Genomic DNA, 22,656 nt, shown 5'->3' with positions numbered 1-22,656 from the left:
CTTGCGGCAGTTCACTAATATCGATACAATGGATTCTTCAGTCATAATTATAGCGGCTTAATTCTTCGACAGTGCGATTTCAGAATACTCACAGGCCCGGGAGGCTGCAATAGCCCCCCGCTGTGATGATGGCGCGTTCGCACTGCCCTCTGGCCTCTGGTGGTTCCTTGGCACCGCCTGGCGTCCATCGGGCCTAGAGGATGACAGTGCTTGGCGGCAGATCACTTGTATTTCAACAATTTACAATCATAATTTCTCCACCTAAATGTTTTTTTTCACAGTGCATTTCCGTTACCCACCGACAACCAGAGCATAGCTCTGGTCCTGCGGTTGATTGGCTCGTGCACTGGTGACCCATCGTCTGTTGGTGGTGCCCCTTTTCACTCTCCGCCCTCTGTATTTTTTCCTCCGCTGTGGTGTTGTCATGGTTAGCCCTTATAGGTGTTGAGTGGCTGTAAGCCGTTCTGATAGTCTGTTTGTGTTGGGCAGAAGGATTAATGCACACAACACAAACATACTCAAAACATACAAAGTTTTAAAATCAAAAGTTTCAAAATCAAAATTAAACGTTAAACAATGAAAATCAAAGCCTAATCCAAACAATCAAGCATACTCCCCCCTCTTGACACAAGGTGTGGCAAAAATGATGTTGTTGATGTTTGGGGCTAAATGGTTAAAATAATAAAAATAAAAATACATTTTCAGACCACAGATTTATAATCTGTTCACAGTTCTTCAATTATTCAAAACTTTCAAAACAAATTAAAAATGACTTAAAATCATAAAATAGTTAAATCAGTGTCAAATGTTTCTTAATAGGCCTACCAGTAAGTCACCCAAAGAGGACCTGGGAACAGGAAGTTCCAAAATCAGAATGTTGATGAAGTCAGTAGAAAGGAAGACAAAACATATCTAACACTTTCTCACACATACCCGCCATGGCCATGGCACACAGTCACACGCACGCTCACGCACGCAGAGGCAGAGAGGGAGTAAAGTGTCCGAGCCTCTTCTGTAACATAGGCACTGTATGAACAGGGCCCCTTTGACATCAGAACACAGACAGAAGGTTTAAATACAAATAAAAGATAATATTAACAAAATAAATAAAATATAATTAAATGGACACCAGCCCCTAGGGAAGCAAAAAACAAAATGAACGGCTCCACCGGACATGGTGCCCCTTTCTCAACAAGACAGGAGGACAGAGAAAAACGGACAAAATCAAATGTAAATAAAACATGAGGTCAAATCCGTCCAGTCCAACCAAAATAAATAAACCTGTCATAAACCTGGAAAAACAAAACAAAATTAAATGAACAGTTGACATGAATTTATATAGTTACTGTAAGACATGATGTAATATCATGTCAAGTGGTCACCTCATGGGCTGGGTTGACCTTAATCAGTGGACAGAACACAACTGAGTTGTTGACATGATGGTGAATCTTGTTGTTGACAGCTCTTGCCGTCACCCCATGAGGATAAAGATTGTTTACTGAAATATGGTTTACCAGTGAAATATCAGACACTTGTTGCAGTGTCAAGGCTGTCGGAATCACAATGTTAGAATACCAGGATGTGTTATTAAGGAACATAGAGTGGCAAACATCCCTTTTAGGAGAAACACATAGAAACAGATTCACACAATAAGACCCATTTTGAGAGAAACAGTATGTAACAAGTCACTTGAAGTTTATAACGATCCCCACAGTTTCTCCAAATAAAATAAAACATAGGCAGAGCTAGCGCAAGCAGCAAGCGTTAAGCAGCAAGCCTAAATGCGAGCCAGCGACTCACACATACCGTACAGTACTGCACGGCCGGACAAACACACATGCACCACTGCTCATGTTCATACTGGGTTTGATTTTTCCCTTTTCTTTCACAAGGTTATCACCAGGGGAGAAAAATAGGATTAAAACACACATACATACAGTACATGTATCCATGTAGACAATTTCTCATACATTTACACACATGGGTCAGTCAGTTTAGAGGTCATCATTCAGAAGGGGGCTTCTTAGTTCTCAACACCTCAGCTGGCCTGAGATGGAATTAAAAATAATAATAAGACTAAAACAAAGACATGTAAGCATAAAGCATGAAGATTTCCGTCAGAACGTTCTGTTCTGGAACATAAAGGAAATCTACCAATTAAAATAACCACGCTATTTCTTATGTGATTAAGTAGCTGGAAACAGCTATTATTAATAAAATAACCACGCGATTTGTTATGTGATTAAGTGGCTGGGTTATGCACTGGCCAAGAGATTCTCCCTTCAGAACAATTGCTTTTGTTCTGGGTACACTAAACGAAATCTCGTAAAGATTTCCTTCAGGACAGAAATAACTTTCGTCCTGGCAACACTAAACTGGAGTCTCGTGCTAAATAACACCAACTAATAATATGGACAAGCATGAATCTGTGACCAACAGTCTGCTATGTCCTCAGAACAGGAAACCGCAGTCCCTATTCTGTTACTCAAACGTGCAACGAAAAGCGATAAAACAATAGACTACAAAACATTAAACAATAAAAACGCAGCTGTGTTAAGAGCTAGCTAGACTCTTAAGACAGCAGGTATAAATCTTTAAGTACTGGACACCTCTGTGATTTACAGTCCAAAAAGGCATGAATAGCCTACAATGAAAACTGAGAAATAGATTTAGAAAGTTAAGGTGTACAAAACCAACTTCAAAGACTTAAGAAGAATAACGCGACCGATTTAATGTCTGTTTTTAACAGGGCCGCAGATAAAAAGTAATTTGTAAGGCAAACCGGAACGACGAAACAACGGAATTTGGAACACATTATTTAGGACACAGGGGCCTCATGGACAAGGTTAAATCATGGATAAAAAATACGATTTATAACAACTTAAGCAAGTTTTTGTCTCATAACTATCGAAGGAAGGGTTATGAGTGTAATGAGAGACATACAGGTTTTCTTTAGTGGACAAAGGCCTGTAGTAGTAGTGAGAGCAGAGAGACTGATAAGAGATAGATTCAGGCTACTCAAGGCAATCTGTTCTGTAGCAAGTTGGATTATTTTGAAAATATTCTAGACAAAGTGTGTGAATTGGGGTTCCTTGTAAATTGATTTAGTGTCTTTATTATTGTGATAATCAATAATGTATAATAATCTAGTATAGTTCACCGGCTGTTATTTCCACTAAATTCTTAGACTTTGAGACTACATTATATGAGCTTGTAGAGCTGCTATTTTCTTTCACATGGCGAGAGAGAGAGAGATAGAGAAAGACAGGAAGTAACAATATTGATTTATTTTAGGTTAATTGAGAGACAGAGAGCATATTAGAGAAAGAGAAGAGTATAAATGTTGAATTGTATAAATTCAACATTTATACAAGTTTTTGTCTCTGAGCAGTGTGTGAGTTGTATTAGGGTACCTGGGTGGTGAATCTTGTTGGCTCTGCTGTCGGCTTGCCCCTTTGCCAATTTGAGTGACATGTATGATAAAACAGTGAGCTCACGTGCCATGGTGGGGAGAAAAAAATCCTGGTGGTTCCACCGACAGCAGGTCCAATCGTCCAATCGGTCCACTCCTTGAGAAAGTGGAGAAGGAGACATTTTAGTTCTGTCTTAACTTAAATTGTCAGATACATTTTAAACATTTGAATATTATTAGAGGCCTTCATGCCAATTATTTTACCAGAACAGAAATGGTCAAAATACGGTCTAAAAAATAACATATAGCTTCTCACTCTGCTTCGCGACGGCAAGCGAGGGGGTGAGAGGCGCAGAGTAAACGGAGCGAATTCGGTACCAAAACAGACAGATAACAAAATAATACTGGACAATTATTGATAAAAATAACATCAACCGTGACCACCGGCGGCTATGTCCAAATTCTTTAGAACCAGGCAAACCCTCTGATTCTGGTAAACAATGTGCAACAAAAAGCAACAAAAAGGTACCGAGAGAAAAAAATAGTTTCTGTGAAGTTTGAAAATCACAGAAATAACGTAAAATGACCATCTACTGTTATCAGATAAGGGTTAATTTACGACGCGTGTCAAACCAGAACATAATTAGGAGATTTCCGGCTCCTCGACGGAGGGAGAACAATAATTCATCATTAATTCAAAATTCAAAGACACGACACATAATGTTACAGGGGCCAACCGTAAACTATAAAGGATTAATAAGTAATTACAAATGTTATAATTTAAAAGAATGTTATAATGAATGGTGTCTCCTGTCCTACTGTATTTCCCCTATGTTGGGCTGGCGGGGACAATAGCCTATGATAGGATGTGTCCGAGCAATTTATGTGTTAAAACAAGTGAAGGTAAAATAGACTGAGCGATACTAAAACATTATTTAGCCTTGTCCGACTCCCTGAAATATCAAAAATCAAAACAATAATTCAAACTGAGAAGCGACTCATCGCGCACAGATAACTGAAGAAAACTTATCTTAAAATATTATTCCGGTCACCAGTGGTGCATAAAGATCCGTCCTCGGACCGTGGAGCATGCAATCAGAAAACCATGTGTCCAGCGGTCCAGTGGCGGATGTCCAAGCAGGGAATGTTATAAAATAAATTGTACTGTTGTCAAAATAATAACCTTGTCTGAAAACACAGTAAACTTCCAAACTCACAGCTGGTTCTTTTATACGTGTTGTAAAACCGACCCACCGGGGGAGAGAAAGTGCACCCACGGTCACTTGTCCATCCATCGGTCGGCCAAGATTACATCTGTATGCGGCGACGTAGGACCATTTGATTGATTTATTATTTGTAAACAACAACACCTTCTTATTCCCATATGAGATACAATAATCCATCACACAGAAATAAGACAGGAGAGTGATCAGAGTGAGAATGGAATGTTTACTATGGAGAGAGAGTATTCAAGACATAGGTACAACAGAATAATCAATGGTTCGTGCTCTCTCTGACATATTATGTTTTGACATGAGTATAAGTATGGTCATTTCATCAGTCAGTGGATGACGTTTCAACAGTTAATAGGATATGTTTCTTGTCCACACATCACAAGACTAAGAGTCCACAGGGTTCCTGGGGGGAGAGGTGTCCTTGCTGGTGTCTAGATGACACCAAATGTTCCAGGCCGAGCCTTAGAATACCAAAACAATTCTCATTGTTTTCGGAACAGGCTCCATGGCAGTAGATAAGGTCTGATTTCTACCAGACGGAGACCTTGTGGGTACTGTAGTGTACATGACCTTATATGACACAGTCACTGTGCCATCAATATGTATTGATAAAAAGATGATATGAACCATAACAAAATACCTATCAATTATCTTGTCTCAAGATAATGTGAGACAAGATAATGGTGAGACACTTATGTAGTAGCACTGACTGTCATGGACACTTTATTCGTTTTCTTACCTCCGTTTACGATTGTTCTGTATTGCTGATGCTTTATTTTTTTTGCTTTTTGGTTTGTTTTTTCGCTGTACACAACAGTACTTTTTCTTTTTCATACTTTTACCTGTAACTTTGAAACCTTAACTGCTGTGCCACCTCTGGGCGACTCATTTTCCCTTGTTGATAATAAAGGTATCTATAATAGCCTGTATCTGCTGTGTCATCCATAGAAACCAGAGATAAAATGTGGATACATAATTGCCATTATACTATCTGTTACTCTTTATCTTTGTGGATGATGTGTAAAAAGGCCTACAGTTAGTGTGTGTAAGAGAGCTAATTGTTAAAGGGATCAGGATGGAATGTTGAATTGAATCCCAGTATTAATATTTGATGGGCTAAAGCTGTCCATAGGGGGTTCCCAGTGTGTAAGCAAGCCACAGATGGAGTTAGAGAGATCTTCGTGTGTGTGTGTGTGTGTGTGTGTGTGTGTGTGTGTGTGTGTGTGTGTGTGTGTGTGTGTGTGTGTGTGTGTGTGTGTGTGTGTGTGTGTGTGTGTGTGTGACTGTGTGTGCGTGCGTGTGCATGCGCGCGTGTGCATGCGTGTGTGTGAGGTGAGCACTTGAAGTGCATTCAATGCATGTGTTCTTTTTGGGAGGATATCACTTCGTTATAATCTGACAAATGGCATTGGATGCCAGGAGAGTGAAACTGGTGGTGAAGTCACAAGCTTTTACAAAAGTTGAACTGATTGGACCTAGCCTGGCATGGCCAGACAGATATCACTGCGTAGATATATTAGTCTGGAATCTCTGTGTGGAACCTGCATTTCCAAGGTGATAAACCCGTCCGCATACTGGGCCCTGATTGGTCCCTCGCTACCTCAGAGGGAGTGAATCCAATCACAACTGAGCGGTGCCAGACCAAATCTTTTGCAATGGCAGATTCGTCTGGTTTCCAGGCTAGATTGGACCACGACATACTACAGTATGCGTGGCTTATTTCAAAAGCTGCAAGGTATATTGAGTTATGAATAGTCAATTTGGTCTAATGATATTCACATTTGTATAAAATAGCTCTCATGTCTGAATCTGAAGATACATATAATTGAAGTCTATGTGTTAGATACTGCACTTTTTCTCTCCTCCCCTCTGATTTCATCTGTCCGTCTTCTTCCAATTTTCCCTGCACTTCTTCCCTCTGTTTTTTTCCATCTTTCTCCCTCTGCCCCATTGATTTTTTTGTTTGTTTTTCCAGCTGATTATGTCCCTGTGCTCTGATTTGCCGCTGGGCACATGGCTCTCTGCACTCTAATTGGACATTTAATTAGATCACAGTTTTAGTCCAATTAGACTCTGAGAGGTGGGAAAGAGTTGGAGGGTAGAAAGGAATGGGGGGAGGAGAACAAGTCCCCCAAGCTGATCTCTGTGCCCTCCCCCCGCCCTCCTCCCCACACCCTTTTCTGTTGCTCCTCTCTCTCTCCCGGGGCTGTCTCATTAGGGACATAATGGGACGTTATCACAACACTGTTGGTCCTCCTCTGTTGTCTTTCCTAGTGTTTTTAAACAGTAATTTTTTTGAGCGGTGCAATCCGCTCCTACGTTTCACTTTGTGTGTATTAGTACGGATCTCCGACTCCATGTATGGCGATCTGTACTGTACTCATACACATAAAGTAGCTGACGTCACGGACAGAAAGGCCCATACAAGGAGATATGCATGTGTGTCGTGTTTGCAACGCTCACTTCGCAGAGGTGCGATTTGTTTTGGACATTTCATGCTTGCGGTAGAGAGCCTGGAAAACTAGAGGCAGAGAGAGGGAAGACATGAAGGGAGTTGGATTAGAACTTACTCCTTACTACTCACGACTCACAGGAGCATTACGGTCAGTGCACTAACTGGCTGAGGCCCCCATTCAGAATGTTTTTGACAGCACCTAAACCACTCAGTCAGAGTGACTGGGACTGGATCAATTCCCTGTCACTGAGAACAGATCAGGTGGTGCTCTGTGGGGGGGGGGGGGGGGGGGGGGGGAGTGTTATCATCAATGGCTGCGATTAATCTCCAGCATAACCTGACGGACTGACAGAAGCTGTGGCTTTGACCAGTTTACTTGCACGTGCGTGCACGTACACACACACACACACACACACACACACACACACACACACACACACACACACACACACACACACACACACACACACACACACACATTGCACGCAGCACACTACACACAGCACACTGCACACATTAGCGACATGCGGTGCAGAACCCTATCGACTCAGTGGAATGTTCCGGTATGATATCAGACCCTAATGAGACAGAGATAAGCCTCATTACCAGCAATACTCGATTAGATGCCAATCAAACGCTCAGCGGTGTGAGAGAGCTCCCATCTCACTCCGGAGCCTCCCTTTGTTGTTAGAAGACCTCTCTCAGCTCTCACACTAGAAGCATAAACAACACCTGGCCCCGGTGGACTTCAGTTCTCGCTCGGGCGACCACATATACGTGCACGTATGACACACACACACACACACACACACACACACACACACACACACACACACACACACACACACACACACACACACATGTGCGCTTGCACATTTCTGCCCAGGTACTGTATCCTCGGAGAACATAAGTCAATCTCAGCCTCCCTGGAGCTTTCGTACACTCCACCTCTCTCTCCTCTCTGTCTGCCTGAGAGTCCTCTGTGTCCTCCCTCAGGAGACAGATAGGGAACCAGTCTCTCCTAAGCCCTATAGCACACACATAGCACACACATGCACATGTCCAACGCCGCCTTGTTGCACCGCTGATCTTGTGTTTGTAAGGTGTGTGCAGTGGTGGAAAAAGTACTAAATGTTTTTAAAGTAAAAGTGTCAATACTGCAATATAGAAATACAAGAAGTAAAAGTCTTGAATTCAAAATGTACTTGAGTAAAAGAATCAATAGCCGATCTACAAGCTCACAAGTCGCATAAGGTATAAAATAGAGCTAAAGTGGTTTATCTATGTTTTATAACATTATATTTTACATCTGCAAAGTAACTAACTAAAGTGTTCAAATAAATGTAGTGGAGTAAAAGTACAATATTTGGATCCGAGATGTAGTGGAGTAGAAGTTAAAGTATTGGGAAAGTACAAATTGTGTGTGTGTGTGCGCGTGTGTGTGTGTGTGTGTGTGTGTGTGTGTGTGTGTGTGTGTGTGTGTGTGTGTGTGTGTGTGTGTGTGTGTGTGGAGGGTGTGGGGGGTAAAAAGAGATATCCTGAGCTGTGGTGTTTTAGTACCTGGGCCCCCATGGCTGTTAAGATTGACAGCTGTGGTCCCGCCTAATTGCATTACGCTCCCAGGTGATTGGCCCACACACCCGGGGGGCTCATTTGTGCGGATGCATTGTGGTAATGATGTAAATGAGCTGATCTATGTGTCAATCAGAGGTATCCCACCCGCCGATTGGCCCTGCTGTGCCCCAAGGTGCGGCCCCCAGCCGAGGGAGGCAGCTCATTGGTCCTTGGGGGGAACCAGGAAGTCCCTCAGTAATGGGGCTTACAGATTGGATGTCCCAGTGGGCTGATATTATCGCTCCTCTCCCCTCTTTACTGTCAATCAAAACTGAGGCTGGGTGTCTCCAGTTAGTAACCGCTATCAAAGACACAAGCGTATAGCTGATACAGTAAGAATATTACTGTACTGTCCTAAAGACACTGCTTTACTGCTAATGTAAAAAGGCTATACATACCTTTTGTGTGTGTGTGTGTGTGTGTGTGTGTGTGTGTGTGTGTGTGTGTGTGTGTGTGTGTGTGTGTGTGTGTGTGTGTGTGTGTGTGTGTGTGTGCGCGCGCGTGCGTGTGTGTGTGTGAATATTGTATATTTGATCACATTAGCTGTCTTAGTCTTTTTATTTGTGTTTTAATATAGTTGTATTTCTTGTTGTTTTCTCCTCCCCCCATTTAAAGCTTAGAAAAGCGATATATAGATTTGAGATATTATTATTATTATTACCCTTATTATTATTATTATTATTAATAATACTATCACAGTACCATATACTCTCATCCCGGTTCCATGGTTTCTGGATTCTGTTGGTCAAAATAATGGAGCTTGCACAAAAACGCATTCCACCCATCTCTACACCTGTAAACCTGTGATGTGACAATTAAGTTGATTCTAATCTTGATTCATCTTAATTATTGAACAATAGTTGCTCATAGCATTACAACACTAGCATTAATGGTGGAGAAAAAGAATGTACAAAGGATTGGAACCTTTTTAATGTAAACACAACGTCATAAATACACCTAAAATAAATCGTCACGTTCCTGGGTCCTTTTGCATTGTGTTGACTATTATAATGTCCATCAACAAGACACTGAACATCTACTGTAAATGCAGGCTGGTGCCTTGCATTCAAACTCTGCACTAGGCCTAAATTAAACGAATGGAGCTCTCTGGCAGATTATGGCAGATTGTATTAAAGGGGAATTTCGGACTAGCCGTTTGACCATGTTAATCTGATGTTAAGATGTCCATCATGAACGATCTGTACCGTTTTTTTTTCTCTCTCTCTCTGCAGCTCCGACCACAAGCAGTGGGACTTTTTTTTAATGCTAAAAGCTTATTTGTATCGTTTGACAATTCTTTTTTGTTGTTGTTGTTGTTTATATCTGACTTTCATAATGGCGTAAATGTCTCCAAAAATTTAAAAAGTAAAAAGGCAAACTGACATTAGACCCCTCCCATCTCCGGTCAGAGCTAACTTGGTAGAAATAGATTTTTTTAAACTCCTCTACCACTTTTTTATGGATGGAATAACATCAGATTATCATAAGAAAACTCAGCCGGAATTCTCCTTAAAGGCCCTTGAAAGTCTATGCCAACATTTGTTCTTTCAAGGCTTCTTGCGGCAAAATATATTCTTGGATATTAAGACCACCAAAGAGATCTAAAATGCACCAGCTTTCCAAACAATTTCATCACATATCATTTTGTGATAAAGTGATACCAGCTCTGAACAACCAAATATTTGTTCACATCGTCGTCTTCTTAGTGGAAGTCATCATCTTCATCATCTTTAGCATCTACCTCTTCATCATCTACTAGGGGTGCCACGGTTCGTTTAGCCCGTGGTTCGGTTCGTACCTCAGTTTTGGGGTCATGGTTTCGGTACGGTTTCGGTACGTGTTTTGCATAAAAAAAAAAAGAAAGTTTGTCTTTCCAAAAATCTATTTTTATTTTGCTTCTAAGCAAATTGAATTATGACAGTGCCTCTTAGCATTAACTCCTCTTTAAATTATACAGTAGTATAAAATATAGGCCTAAATAAAATGTAAACATTAGCAACAAAGTGCCTCTTACTGTAGCTGACTACTGGTATACTGGGACACATTATACAATACAGTAGTATAAAAGGGAAACCATTTCAAAAGAAAAAAAAATCAAACCTCGGTTCGAAGTGGAGCGGTGAATCTGAGCAGCTATACCCTGTGTGTGTGAGTGTGTGTGCGTGCGTGCGTGCGTGTGTGCGTGCGTCCGTGTGTGTGTGTCTGATTTATGTGTTCTATATCTATGTTTTTGATTCTATATGTTCTATATCTATGTTTTTGATTCTATGTGTTCTAGATCTATGTTTTGGATTCTATATGTTCTAGATCTATGTTTTGGATTCTATATGTTCTAGATCTATGTTTTTGATTATATGTGTTCTAGATCTATGTTTTTGATTCTATATGGTTTTTTGATTCTATATGTTCTAGATCTATGTTTTTGATTATGTGTTCTAGATCTATGTTTTTGATTCTATGTGTTCTAGATCTATGTTTTTGATTCTATATGTTCTAGATCTATGTTTTTGATTCTATATGTTCTAGATCTGTTTTTGATTCTGTGTTCTAGGTCTATGTTTTTACATTCTATGTGTTCTAGATCTATGTTTGTGATTCTATATGTTCTAGATCTATGTTTTTGATTCTATGTGTTCTAGATCTATGTTTTTGATTCTGTGTTCTAGATCTATGTTTTTGATTCTATGTGTTCTAGATCTATGTTTTTGATTCTATGTGTTCTAGATCTATGTTTTTTGATTCTGTGTTCTAGGTGCGTGTGTGTGCGTGCGTGCGTGCGTGCGTGCGTGCGTGCGTGCGTGCGTGCGTGCGTGCGTGCGTGTGTGTGTGTGTGTGTGTGTGAGTGTTGAGTGTGCCTGGCCTGCACAAAACAGCGCCCCTCCTTTAACTAGTGTGTTGTGTGTGGCCACTCAAGGTATTGCCAGGCTACGGACACGGCCAGCCAGCCACCCAGCCACCCAGCCAGCCAGCCAGCCACCCACCCACATACCCACGGACATACCTGTCTATTGGGAGCGCTTTCACCACTCCAAAAATCAAATTAACATCGGCAACTGACAAATATACTGATAAATCACATCAATCCAGTGAAGTGTTTCCATTTGCGTAACAGACTGTGTTAAAGCAATGCTTGCACATTGTGTTATTTCGGTCCACTGTTTTATCTCCCGCATCATCATACTCAACAGGGAACCCGAAATGTCCCCACACCGCTCCGCTGACTTAAAGGAAGCCGGTGCTTCTATAAACTTTGGTCTCTCCTCCCTACCGCCGCTTGACATGCTTTTTCTCAACTGGCTTCGTTTTGTTTTTCCTTCTCTGTGAGGACTCTCAACTGCTCTGCTCTGCTGAGAGTGTGAATGTTGGCTCTTGTTACAGAGTAGGTGGGGGTGAGGGCTACAGTGATTGGACATTATTTACTCGTGGGGCGGGGTTTTGTGCTGCACTGTTAGTGGAGATCTAGTGCATGTGCATCATGCAGTGGTTGGCCAGCTGTAAGAAATTAATTAATTGCAAAACCGAAAGTCCGTGGTTCATAAAGGCGTATTGAACCGTGCAGGGTGTACCGTACGGTTCGGTTTTATACCGTGAACCGTAGCACCCCCATCATCTACTCATAGTCATCTTTTTCCTTCTTCTGTGCTTTCACCCCATTAATAACCAGTAAGACTCCCTAATCGGGCCCACAAATAGGCCAAAAGTTTGTTTTACCAATTATTACACTCTATGTGAACATTTACATCAACAAATCCCAAGTACTATGCAGAACGACCCATTTCAAGTTTTTAATGTACAACAATATTTAGAAAATAGGTCTACAAGCTGACAGTCCTCGTCCCTTATATTCCCATAGGTTATATGGAGATCTCAGTGTTTGTCAGTCCTTGTTCATTTATGCCCATATATGGACATCTCTATATCTACTGTAACAGTCCTTGTCCCTTTATGCCCATATATGGAGATCTCTTAACTGTAAGTCCTTGTCCCTTTTATGCCCATATATGGATATTCCTGATGTCATCAGTATATGAACATATATGGGCTTTCTGATATGCCCATATATGGAGATCTCTTAACTGTAAGCCCTTGTCCCTTTTATGCCCATATATGGATATCCCTGATGTCATCCGTATATGCCCATATGGGCTTTCTAATATGCCCATATATGGAGATCTCTGTATCTCCATATATGGGTATAAAAGGATACTTCAGGTCTGACATCAGGTTTGTTTATATTGGGTTGCTAGGTTTGACATCACAAACTCTATGGGCCATCTGACCTAGAAATCTATATTTGGGCATAGATGACTCATCGTGACCTCATCACACGTCGACCGCACGTGTGACGTGCGGTCGACCGCACGTGTGACCGACGGACGGCCGGTGGAGGTTTTCATACTAAACTGCGACCTTACGGTCGCAACTACTCTTATTCTTATTAGTTATTTAATGAAAGATTGCAAAAAAGCATTTCACCCACTACTGTAGACTTTAGAAATGTAGAAAATAAAGTTGAAGTTGAAGTAGATTTGTGTGTGTGTGTGTGCGCGTGCGTGCGTGCATGCGTGCGTTTAACAGAAATAAAGGCCTCCGGCTCGGTTTCCTGCTGCTTACCCAGCATGCCCTAGCTCTGTCCTCCATCAAAAACAGATTTTCATGCGCGGATACACACACACACACACACACACACACACACACACACACACACACACACACACACACACACACACACACACACACACACACACACACACACACACACTCCGTGCTCATGTTGCCTATGCCTCTATTCATGTTGTACTTGAAGGTGTGCAGTGCTGTGGTAGGGGGGCGGTAGTGTACTGTAGGTAAATACGTTATGTGTCAGACTCTCCCGTAGTGTTACTGCTAAAAAGCTTCTGTGGGAGTCACAGCATTCTTTGTCAATCTCACTTAGGTTACATTTTAAAGGCTGAATATGAATGAAGACTAAATAATGTCAGCATCGACGAGAATCAATAGTTAATAGAGTTGCACGCTCACCCCACGCTCACTTGGTCTGGATCTCGGCCTGTGATCAATAGTTTACTCCTGAGTTATTGTCTGTTATTGTCATGCTAATAGGCAGATAATACTCCCTGAGGAACACATTCATTCACGCTATGAATGGCTAAATGAAACACTACCAGTGCTCTCAACAGGCCTCTGTATGTATTTTTTACTGCCCTCTTTGTTTGATGTCAGACACCGCCTGTCAAAGGTCCTTTCAGCCAAAACACAGCTCCTCGTGAAACTCAATTTGACTATTCGCACATTGATATTTTTGTTATTCATAAATCAATTCACATCTCTCTTGCACCACATGGGGACGCTTTATACCACCTTGTTTGTCAAAAGTTAACGAAAAAAGACAAGGATAGTAAAATGCGTCAACAGAAGGGAGGAGAAAGTGTTAGCTTGTTGTACTACAGAGTGTAAATTAGGCTGGGTGGAATGAGCTCTTTTTTATGATTAAAAAGGATTACATCAAACAGCAGACAGCAGATTGCTTAATTTAATTTTCTGTATAATGGTGTTGTTAACACCAGACACAGGATGCCACTGTTGTTTTTGAAGGTACAGCCATATGGCATCTTATTCATTTCGGCATGTGTTAGATATTAGCAATAGATCAAGAAATGTGGGTGTGTTTGTGTTTCCTCGTGTTAGTGTGTGCGTGCCTGTGAGTGAGCTATGTTTGTAGTCTGTAAATGAGAGAAGCTTGTGGTGGGTTTCAGTCAAGCCCCCATAAAAACTCTCTCTCACGGAAAATCACTTCCCACGACTTGGCTCATGTATGATGCACACGCACCGCACACTCGGAGTGACACACACATGCGCATGCATTGAACGAGTGCGCACACGCACGCACACACCTTCGATTGATATATTTACCATGACTCTTTTCTGCCCTCTCTTCCACAGATACTCTCTCACGGGCACACACACGCGCATACACGCTTGTACACACGCACACACACAAAACATTTTATAGTAAATGCGTTAACCCATTTAGAACGGGCACACATTATTGTGTATCATTATTTTATGCTTTAACTATTGAAAAATAGCAGATATAGCTTGTAGATCTGCTATTTTTGAAAAATCGTGAAAATTAGAATTTTTACCCGATTCTATAAGTGTCTTTTGAATCCTTCTAAGATTTTTTGAAAAACGTATGTTTCTATGTCAGCAATCTGGCCATCATCAATCAGCCATCGTCAAAGAAAAGGTCCTTTTCACTTTAAAGGACAACTTTGTTTTTTTACAACAAGGGTTCATATTTTAGATTGTAATTAGAGAAAAGAAAAAGTGAGTGTTAAAATGTTTTCATTTGCTTCGTTCTATTGTTTTATCACGTTTACCGTGCTAAAATGTGGGGCATGCGTACACATGGGGGCATGCGTACAAGTGGCTAAATATGTCTTTTTAGACAAAATAAGCCAGCAGTTTCTTTATTGCTATTTACTGTAACACTTCTAGCCCCCATAAGTCACATCCAACCATGAAAGGTTGCGTTGTATCTTGGGAATGGGCTTATTCTGTGTAATTACATATTTATCCACTTGTACGCATGCCCCCAACCACTGAAATAAAAATCTCTAAAACAATCGAAAGAAGTCAATGAAATCATTTTAACTCTCATCTTTTATATTCTTTAATTACAATCTAAAATATGAACCCTTGTTGTAAAAAAATAAAGTTGTCCTTTAATGGAGATCAGTTAGTCTGTTCTTGAGAGACTACTATGTCAGTGGTTCTCAAACCTTTTCATGTGAAGGACCCCCAAAATTATATGTTTTTGGCCACGGACCCCCATCTCAAAATATCTAGTTCCAGGGACCCCCCCAGAAGCAAAATTTGAGTTACAAACGTTCGCTTTGAAAATACATAATATTCAAAGATTTGCACACATTTTCACGACTTTTTTTCAAAAATAGCAGAAGCCGCGCTGTGAGCTTGTATATCTGCTATTTTTCACTGGTTGAAGCATTCAATAATTCTAGGCCTACATGCGTTAACTAACCCCTGTTGCCCCTCTGTGATAAAACGGGGCAACTTGGCAGAGCGTGAGAAAGCAGCGAGCCTGATGGGTAATTGCCGTGCGGCACGCAGTGTCTACAGGAGCCCTCTTTACAAGCAGGCGGGAGGGGAGAGAGGATGAGAAGGAGGTATTCCCTCCTCCTGGAGTTCTGTTTGTAGCTCATAGCTTCTCAGGCCTGGGACCGCAAGTCGGGGGTTCAGGGCATTGCCTTCAAACTGTTCTTCATTTTGCTGGGGGACCCCCTCGGACGTGTCTTTGACTGACCTAAGTAGTCCAGGCTGGTTATTCACCTCAGACACAAGCATAAGGGTCCACTCAGTGACAGCTTATCCACGACTGAATATGTAATTGTTTGACATATTCCTTTTTTTTTTTTTTTTTTTTAATACATGTGTTGGCACATGTTGGGCAGAATTGGCACATACATATTGTTTGGCACAATATAAATAGATTTTGCATGATGAAAAAATCATTCTAAATATACGCAAAGATTTGCACCATGGTCGGAGGTGACGTATTTTCAGCTTAAATAAAATCCCTGACTAAAAACATTGCTGAATCTGACCCCGAACTTGAGAATTGCCCTAAATGCCGGTAAGAACAAAATATGGGCGTATTTTGGCCGTAAAGTGCTTGATGAATCGGGCCCATTGTGTCAATCTCATGTGATCTATGACGTCAGACATCTATGATGTCAGACGTCAGTCATCTCCATATTTGGGAAAATATGGCCACATTTCTGGCAACTTAAACAATCAACCAGGTCTGTGATTTATTTTGTTTTGGTCAAAGTTGATCCCATGCCAAAGCGCCAGTGCTCGGCCAGCAGTCTGCTGTCACCCAGGCTGATGCGTGCACTCGCCCACGTGGCCCAGTGGTGGGAGGTTGCTTCTCACCCGGACGTCTTACTAGTATGTGCACCGTGGCCACAGGTTGTTATCATTTTCACAGTAAATTCCTCAATGTTAATTCAACTCTGCAGTGCATCGGAAAGCATCTTTCTCTCACAGCAAAATTCTGAACCTCTGATACCTGGGGATAGCAACTGAGTGTGTGTGTGTGTGTGTGTGTGTGTGTGTGTGTGTGCGTGTGTGTGTGTGTGTGTGTGTGTGTGTGTGTGTGTGTGTGTGTGTGTGTGTGTGTGACTGTTAATGAAAACATCTTGATGAGACCTCAGATTGTGAGTTTGTGTGTGTGTCTGCTCTGCCGTTTATGTGTTTAGGGGCAATAATTGATTTTTGTGTTGTGCCCCGCAAGGCTTGTTCCACATCTCCAAAGACACACACACACACACACACACACACACACACACACACACACACACACACACACACACACACACACACACACACACACACACACGGCGAGGCTTGCAGTATTAATGAGACATGAATAAGACATGAAGAGAGACCCCCGCTCCGCTCTCTCTCTCTCTCACACACACACTCCCCACCAGGGTCTCCCCTCCCAGCTGCTTCCTGTCTGCAGATTACCCAGCCTGCACTGGGCCCTGGTTAAGTGGGGCCAGGAAGAGATTTAACCCCCTCAGCGGTAGTAGCCCCCCCACGTATGCACACACACACATACGATACGCACGCAATGCACGCACACACACACAAACACATAATTTCGCAGTTTCTGAAAATGCATATTTTTTTAAATGTGTGTTGATGGATGTTACAGTTATGGGGTCTTTTATTTGACTGATATTATCTAAAGTAGAACGTTTCAAGGTCTTGCCCCTGATCTGTGGCAGGTATTAATTGGTCACTGTAGAGCAGAACAGAATTGTCATCACTTCACTTGCCATAATGTGAATGACGTACGGTATATAATAACTGATATTGATTGGTTGATTGAAGACTTTATTAGAAGTTTGCATAGGAAAGGGTTCAGTTTCATGACAGTACACTAACACACCTCAAGAAAGCTTTTGGGCTTGTTTCAATTGGGGTCCTTTTTTAACTTGTGTAACATTGAATGACAGACTGAAACACAGTACTAAGCGTAAAACACAATTCAAATTATACAATATAATGTCAGTCACATAGACTTACCAAGTCTATAAACGCTCATTTTCATACCTACTGTAATGGTCTACTACTCTCTCTGTGTGCCTTTGTGAAGTCTTTTGTCATATTATGTGTATCTGTTGAGTTTAGTGTTTTAATGGACCACAGTGGAAACAACATGCTTCTGGGTGAGCTACTGCAATGGTTTTCAACCAGTGGTTCGGGGACCACCAGTGGTCCTTGGACCTTGAGGGGGTTCCAGGTTGTCCCCAGAGTGGGTAACTAAATGGACCCTTATAGATCTTTAACTCTTGAGAGCATAAAATTAAACCAAATGGACGCTTACGGGTCCATTTGGTTACATTTTTTGCTCTCAAGAGTTAAATTATTGTTAAACATGCATTATTAAGTCTACACAATTTGAGAAAATGTGTTATTTTGGTCAACGTTTGCCTATTATCAGTACAGAATGGAATGGTGGACAAAATCTTATCTTAACGATAACAAAATATTCAAAGTTTGGGGTCTGAGAGGCTAAATCTCATGAAAAAGGTTGAAAACCGGTGCGCCCGCTGGCCTACTGGTCCAGGCGCATACCACTTAGGCATTACCACTTAGGCATTGCCACGTAGGCATGGATGCCTGGCGGCGTCGCCGGTTCCATTCCTGATCTGGACGACCTTTGCCACGTGTCACTCCCCACCATCTCTCCCCTAATTTCCTTAGTCAGTCTACTGTCCTATCAATAACGGCATAAGCCCCAAAAACTAATATTTAAAAAAAAAAAGAAAAAGGTTGAAAACCACTGAGCCATTGACTGAAGGTGTGTGGGTGTCTTATATGTGTGTGTTCTAACTTATACTCCAGGCATTGGAAGCGTCCAGCTCAGGACCACCGGGGTCCCTCAGCTCCCAGGTCCACGCTGCAGCGGTCAATGGAGACAGGAGCTCCCTCATTAAACTCATCACAGGTAGGCAGACAACAGCTCTGGTCCAGAGCGTCAGCCAGTTCTCACTGACGCTCTGACAGGCGGGTGACTCAAAGACTAGACCAGGATTTCTCTACCCCTACGAGGGCTCAACTTCAGTCAAAATAAACAAAACTACTTCGCTACTCACCTAACCAAAGGTAGTTTTGTGTTGTTGACAGTATATTCTCGGCGGTGGGAAACCTCTCACCACCCCACCCACTCTGTAAAATACATTATTTTTGTCATGAAATAAAATGCATCCAACTCGACCGCCGCTTATTTCCGGGTTGTGTCTGCAGTGGCTCGAGGTGGGTGCATTTTATTTCATGACAAAAATTGTGTATTTTACAGTGTGAGTGGGGTGCTGAGAGGTTTCCCCCCCGCGGAGAATAGACTTTCAGCAACGCAAAACTACCTTTGGTTAGGTGAGTAGCGAAGTAGTTTTGTTTATTTTGACTTAAAGTTGAGCCCTCGTAGGGGTAGAGAAATCCTGGTCTAGTCTTTGAGTCACCCACCTGTCAGAGCGTCAGTGAGAACTCGCTGACGCTCTGGACCAGAACTAGACATACAGGAGCTCCCTCAAAAACTCATCACAGGGATGTAGACAGGGCAGGAATGTATGCCACACCAACCTCTCTATGTCCAAAACTCTGGCTTTTCAGGAAAAGTGGGGGAAAAAAAGAACCTGTGTTCCAATTCATCCAATATAGTTATTATTTAGTCACAAGCTCTCGTTAATACTTTTCATTGGTTCGGTATTATTTTCAAAAGCCAGACACACAGTTGTAAAAATATTACAATCCAAGAAATAATTGATAATAAAATATATATTAAGTCCAATAACTAGAAGAACAAGTGCAGTTCTTTCTGATATTTTATAATTAACTTGAACGTCATGTGATGAAAGGAACAGTTTCGAGTACTGCTTTCCCACTGTTAATCCTCTGCGACGTGTTGTGAGCTTGTAGATCTGCTATTTTCAGCAAGCAACCTAGTTTAAAATCAGCCTTTACAACGCCACCAAGTCTCTTATGCTATTTAGTCGACTAAAACTAGACTAAAACCTTTCAGATCACTAAGATGTGACTAAAACTAAATTAAATTGTGTTCAAAAGACTATGGCTAAAACTGTGTGTCTGTGTGTGTGTGTGTGTGTGTGTGTGCGTGTGTGTGTGTGTGTGTGCGTGCGTGTGTGCGTGCGTGCGTGCGTGCGTGCGTGCGTGCGTGCGTGCGTACGTGCGTGCGTGCGTGCGTGCGTGCGTGCGTGCGCGTGTGTATAAGCAGCAGAGCCCTCTCTGAGGGACCGTGAGGACCAGTTTGGGCGGACCCCGCTGATGTACTGCGTTCTGGCCGACCGGCTGGACTGTGCAGAGACCCTGCTGAAGGCGGGGGCCTCCGTTAACAAGACTGACCACAGCCAGCGCACTGCCCTGCACCTCGCAGCTCAGAAAGTATGGGCCGCACACGCACGCACACACACACACACACACACACACACACACACACACACACACACACACACACACACACACACACACACACACACAGCACCAACAACTAACATACTCACAGACATTCTTAATGCTAAGCTTTGAACTTTGTAAACTTTGAAGTTGTAGTGCTGCAAAACTGGGATGTTCAGCGGAATATCTCTGACCAAAGCTAATGCGATGCAAGAATGGATCAAATGATTGGTGTTGTGAAGGAGGACAATTGAACGGGACACTGGATGAAGTCCAGCTAGAAGAGATGCAGAGATGTTTTATTGACTTGAAGAGAATTGTTGAGCTCCAAGTGAAGAGACAGTGCCCCCCAGTGGCTGCATGCATGGCTTCAGGGCAGTGTTTCTCATTACTTTTCAAGGTTTCCCCTTAAAGGAGTAGTTCACCCCCAAAATGACTTTTTTTCTATTGATTAGTCACGCCATGGAGACTAGAGTTCAATAATATTTTTAGTTTTTTGATTCGAGTAAATTTACCCCCATTGATTCCGGATGGGGACCCGTTTCGAAACGGGTCCCCATCCGGAACGAATAGGGGTAAATTTATTGTTATCACATTTTTGTCTTAGGAATGCGACAAAAAACTAAAAATATTATTGAACTCTAGTCTCCATGGCGTGACTAATCAATAGAAAAAAAGTCATGTTGGGGTGAACTACTCCTTTAACTCTGACAGTGTACAAATGGAACCAAATGGACCCGATAGGGTCCATTTGGTGCAACAAAGGTGTGCTGCTGATGCAAGATCATCGTCAGTCCGGAAGGGGATGGAATAAGCTATGGGGGTCCCTCTTTGTTGCTGTGTGTGTGTGTGTGTGTGTGTGTGTGTGTGTGTGTGTGAGTGTGTGTGTGTGTGTGCAGATCATAACAGATCTTGGGTATAGATGTCGTTTCTCTATACTCATATTTGGAAGCCTGGGCCATGTACATAAATTGACCAAGAGTGGTCTAGCAATCGCCGGCATGACAAAGGCCAAGGCCAAACAGCTCTCACAATACTGCTCTGTTTCAGCAGTTATGGGCAGTTTGTCTGTGTGGAGAAGAAGGTGCTATGTATATCCATGAAGTGTCCATGAAATATCAAAACCCGTTAAAGGAGTAGTTCACCCCCAAAATGACTTTTTTTCTATTGATTAGTCACGCCATGGAGACTAGAGTTCAATAATATTTTTTGGTTTTTGTCACATTCCTAAAACAAAAATTTGATTCGAGTAAATTTACCCCCATTGATTCCGGATGGTGACCCGTTTCAAAACGGGTCACCATCCGGAATGAATGGGGGTAAATTTATTGTTATCACATTTTTGTCTTAGGAATGCGACAAAAAACTAAAAGAAAATATTGAACTCTAGTCTCCATGGCATGACTAATCAATAGAAAAAAAGTCATTTTGGGGGTGAACTACTCCTTTAATATTTGTTTCCCTGTAAATTAATTGTAATTTGTGGATTCAAATAAAGAATTAAAATGTGTGCATGTGTGCATGTGTGCATCTGTGCGTGCGTACCTGTGTGTGTGTGTGTGTGTGTGTGTGTGTGTGTGTGTGTGTGTGTGTGTGTGTGTGTGTGTGTGTGTGTGTGTGTGTGTGTGTGTGTGTGTGTGTGTGTGTGCGTATTACTGAGGCTCAAATATCACCACAAGTCTTACGCTACGATTTTGTGATGGCAATGTCCTGGTCCTTTCCTGGTTAGTATACAGTTAGTTAGATTCAGGTTAGGATTAGGTGTTAAGAGGTCTTGTTATAACTGTTGGAGTTATGCCTACATTTATATCTAGTTGCGTACAGTGTCAAAAATAGTCGCTCCACGAGCTTCTAGATCTGATGTTTTTTTTGCTATTTTCGGCTATTGTTTCCAATAAAATATGATGTCCTCACAAGTATATTAATACTGTGTGTGTGTGTGTGTGTGTGTGTGTGTGTGTGTGTGTGTGTGTGTGTTGTGTGTGCGTGGGGGGGGGGGGGGGGGTGATGAGAGGTTGTCTCTCTGACATGTGATCAATAAGTGGCTGAGACAGGCAGAGAGGCCAGGGATTACTGATCTAATTGGACTGACTGACACACACACACACACACACACCCGCACGCACGCACGCACACACACACACACACACACACACACACACGCACACACACACACACACACACACACACGCACACACACGCACACACACACACACACACACACACACACACACACACACACACACACACACACACACACACACACACAGGGGGGGTAGAGATGCATGCTCACACATAAGATAGATTTGTCAGACTGTGGCATGATGGTCACAGGATGGCAAATATACAAAACACACATGGAGTCAGACGCATGTTAACACATACGCACAAACACATTCACACTCGCATGCACACACTCACTCACACACACA

At 42.2% G+C, this 22,656-nt stretch overlaps 2 protein-coding genes across 7 annotated transcripts in view; both read left to right on the top strand.

Annotated features, from left to right (window-relative positions):
* LOC308298554 (sialic acid-binding Ig-like lectin 15) overlaps window positions 1–22,656 on the top strand; it is a gene marked incomplete at both ends in the record, with an annotated part of 432,712 nt that overhangs the window by 80,650 nt on the left and 329,406 nt on the right. The window lies entirely within an intron of this gene.
* Window positions 1–22,656, top strand: part of invs (inversin) — a 49,235-nt gene that overhangs the window by 2,334 nt on the left and 24,245 nt on the right. For 3 of the 6 annotated variants that reach the window (XM_080751106.1, XM_080751103.1, XM_080751104.1), the window contains exons 3-4: window positions 18,659–18,761; window positions 20,043–20,212. In XM_080751106.1, the coding sequence (XP_080607232.1) occupies window positions 18,659–18,761; window positions 20,043–20,212 (273 nt within the window). Of the gene's footprint in view, window positions 1–18,658; window positions 18,762–20,042; window positions 20,213–22,656 lie in introns of those variants that run through there. The other 3 variants (XM_080751107.1, XM_080751105.1, XM_080751108.1) reach the window with 2 other exon arrangements.

The sequence above is a fragment of the Nannobrachium achirus genome (genome assembly GCF_963921795.1).
Source record: "Nannobrachium achirus genome assembly, chromosome: 2".
NCBI classification, from domain to species: Eukaryota; Metazoa; Chordata; class Actinopteri; order Myctophiformes; family Myctophidae; genus Nannobrachium; species Nannobrachium achirus.
The sequence above is the reverse complement of the archived record's forward strand: the minus strand, read 5'-3'. Positions and strand labels throughout refer to the sequence as shown.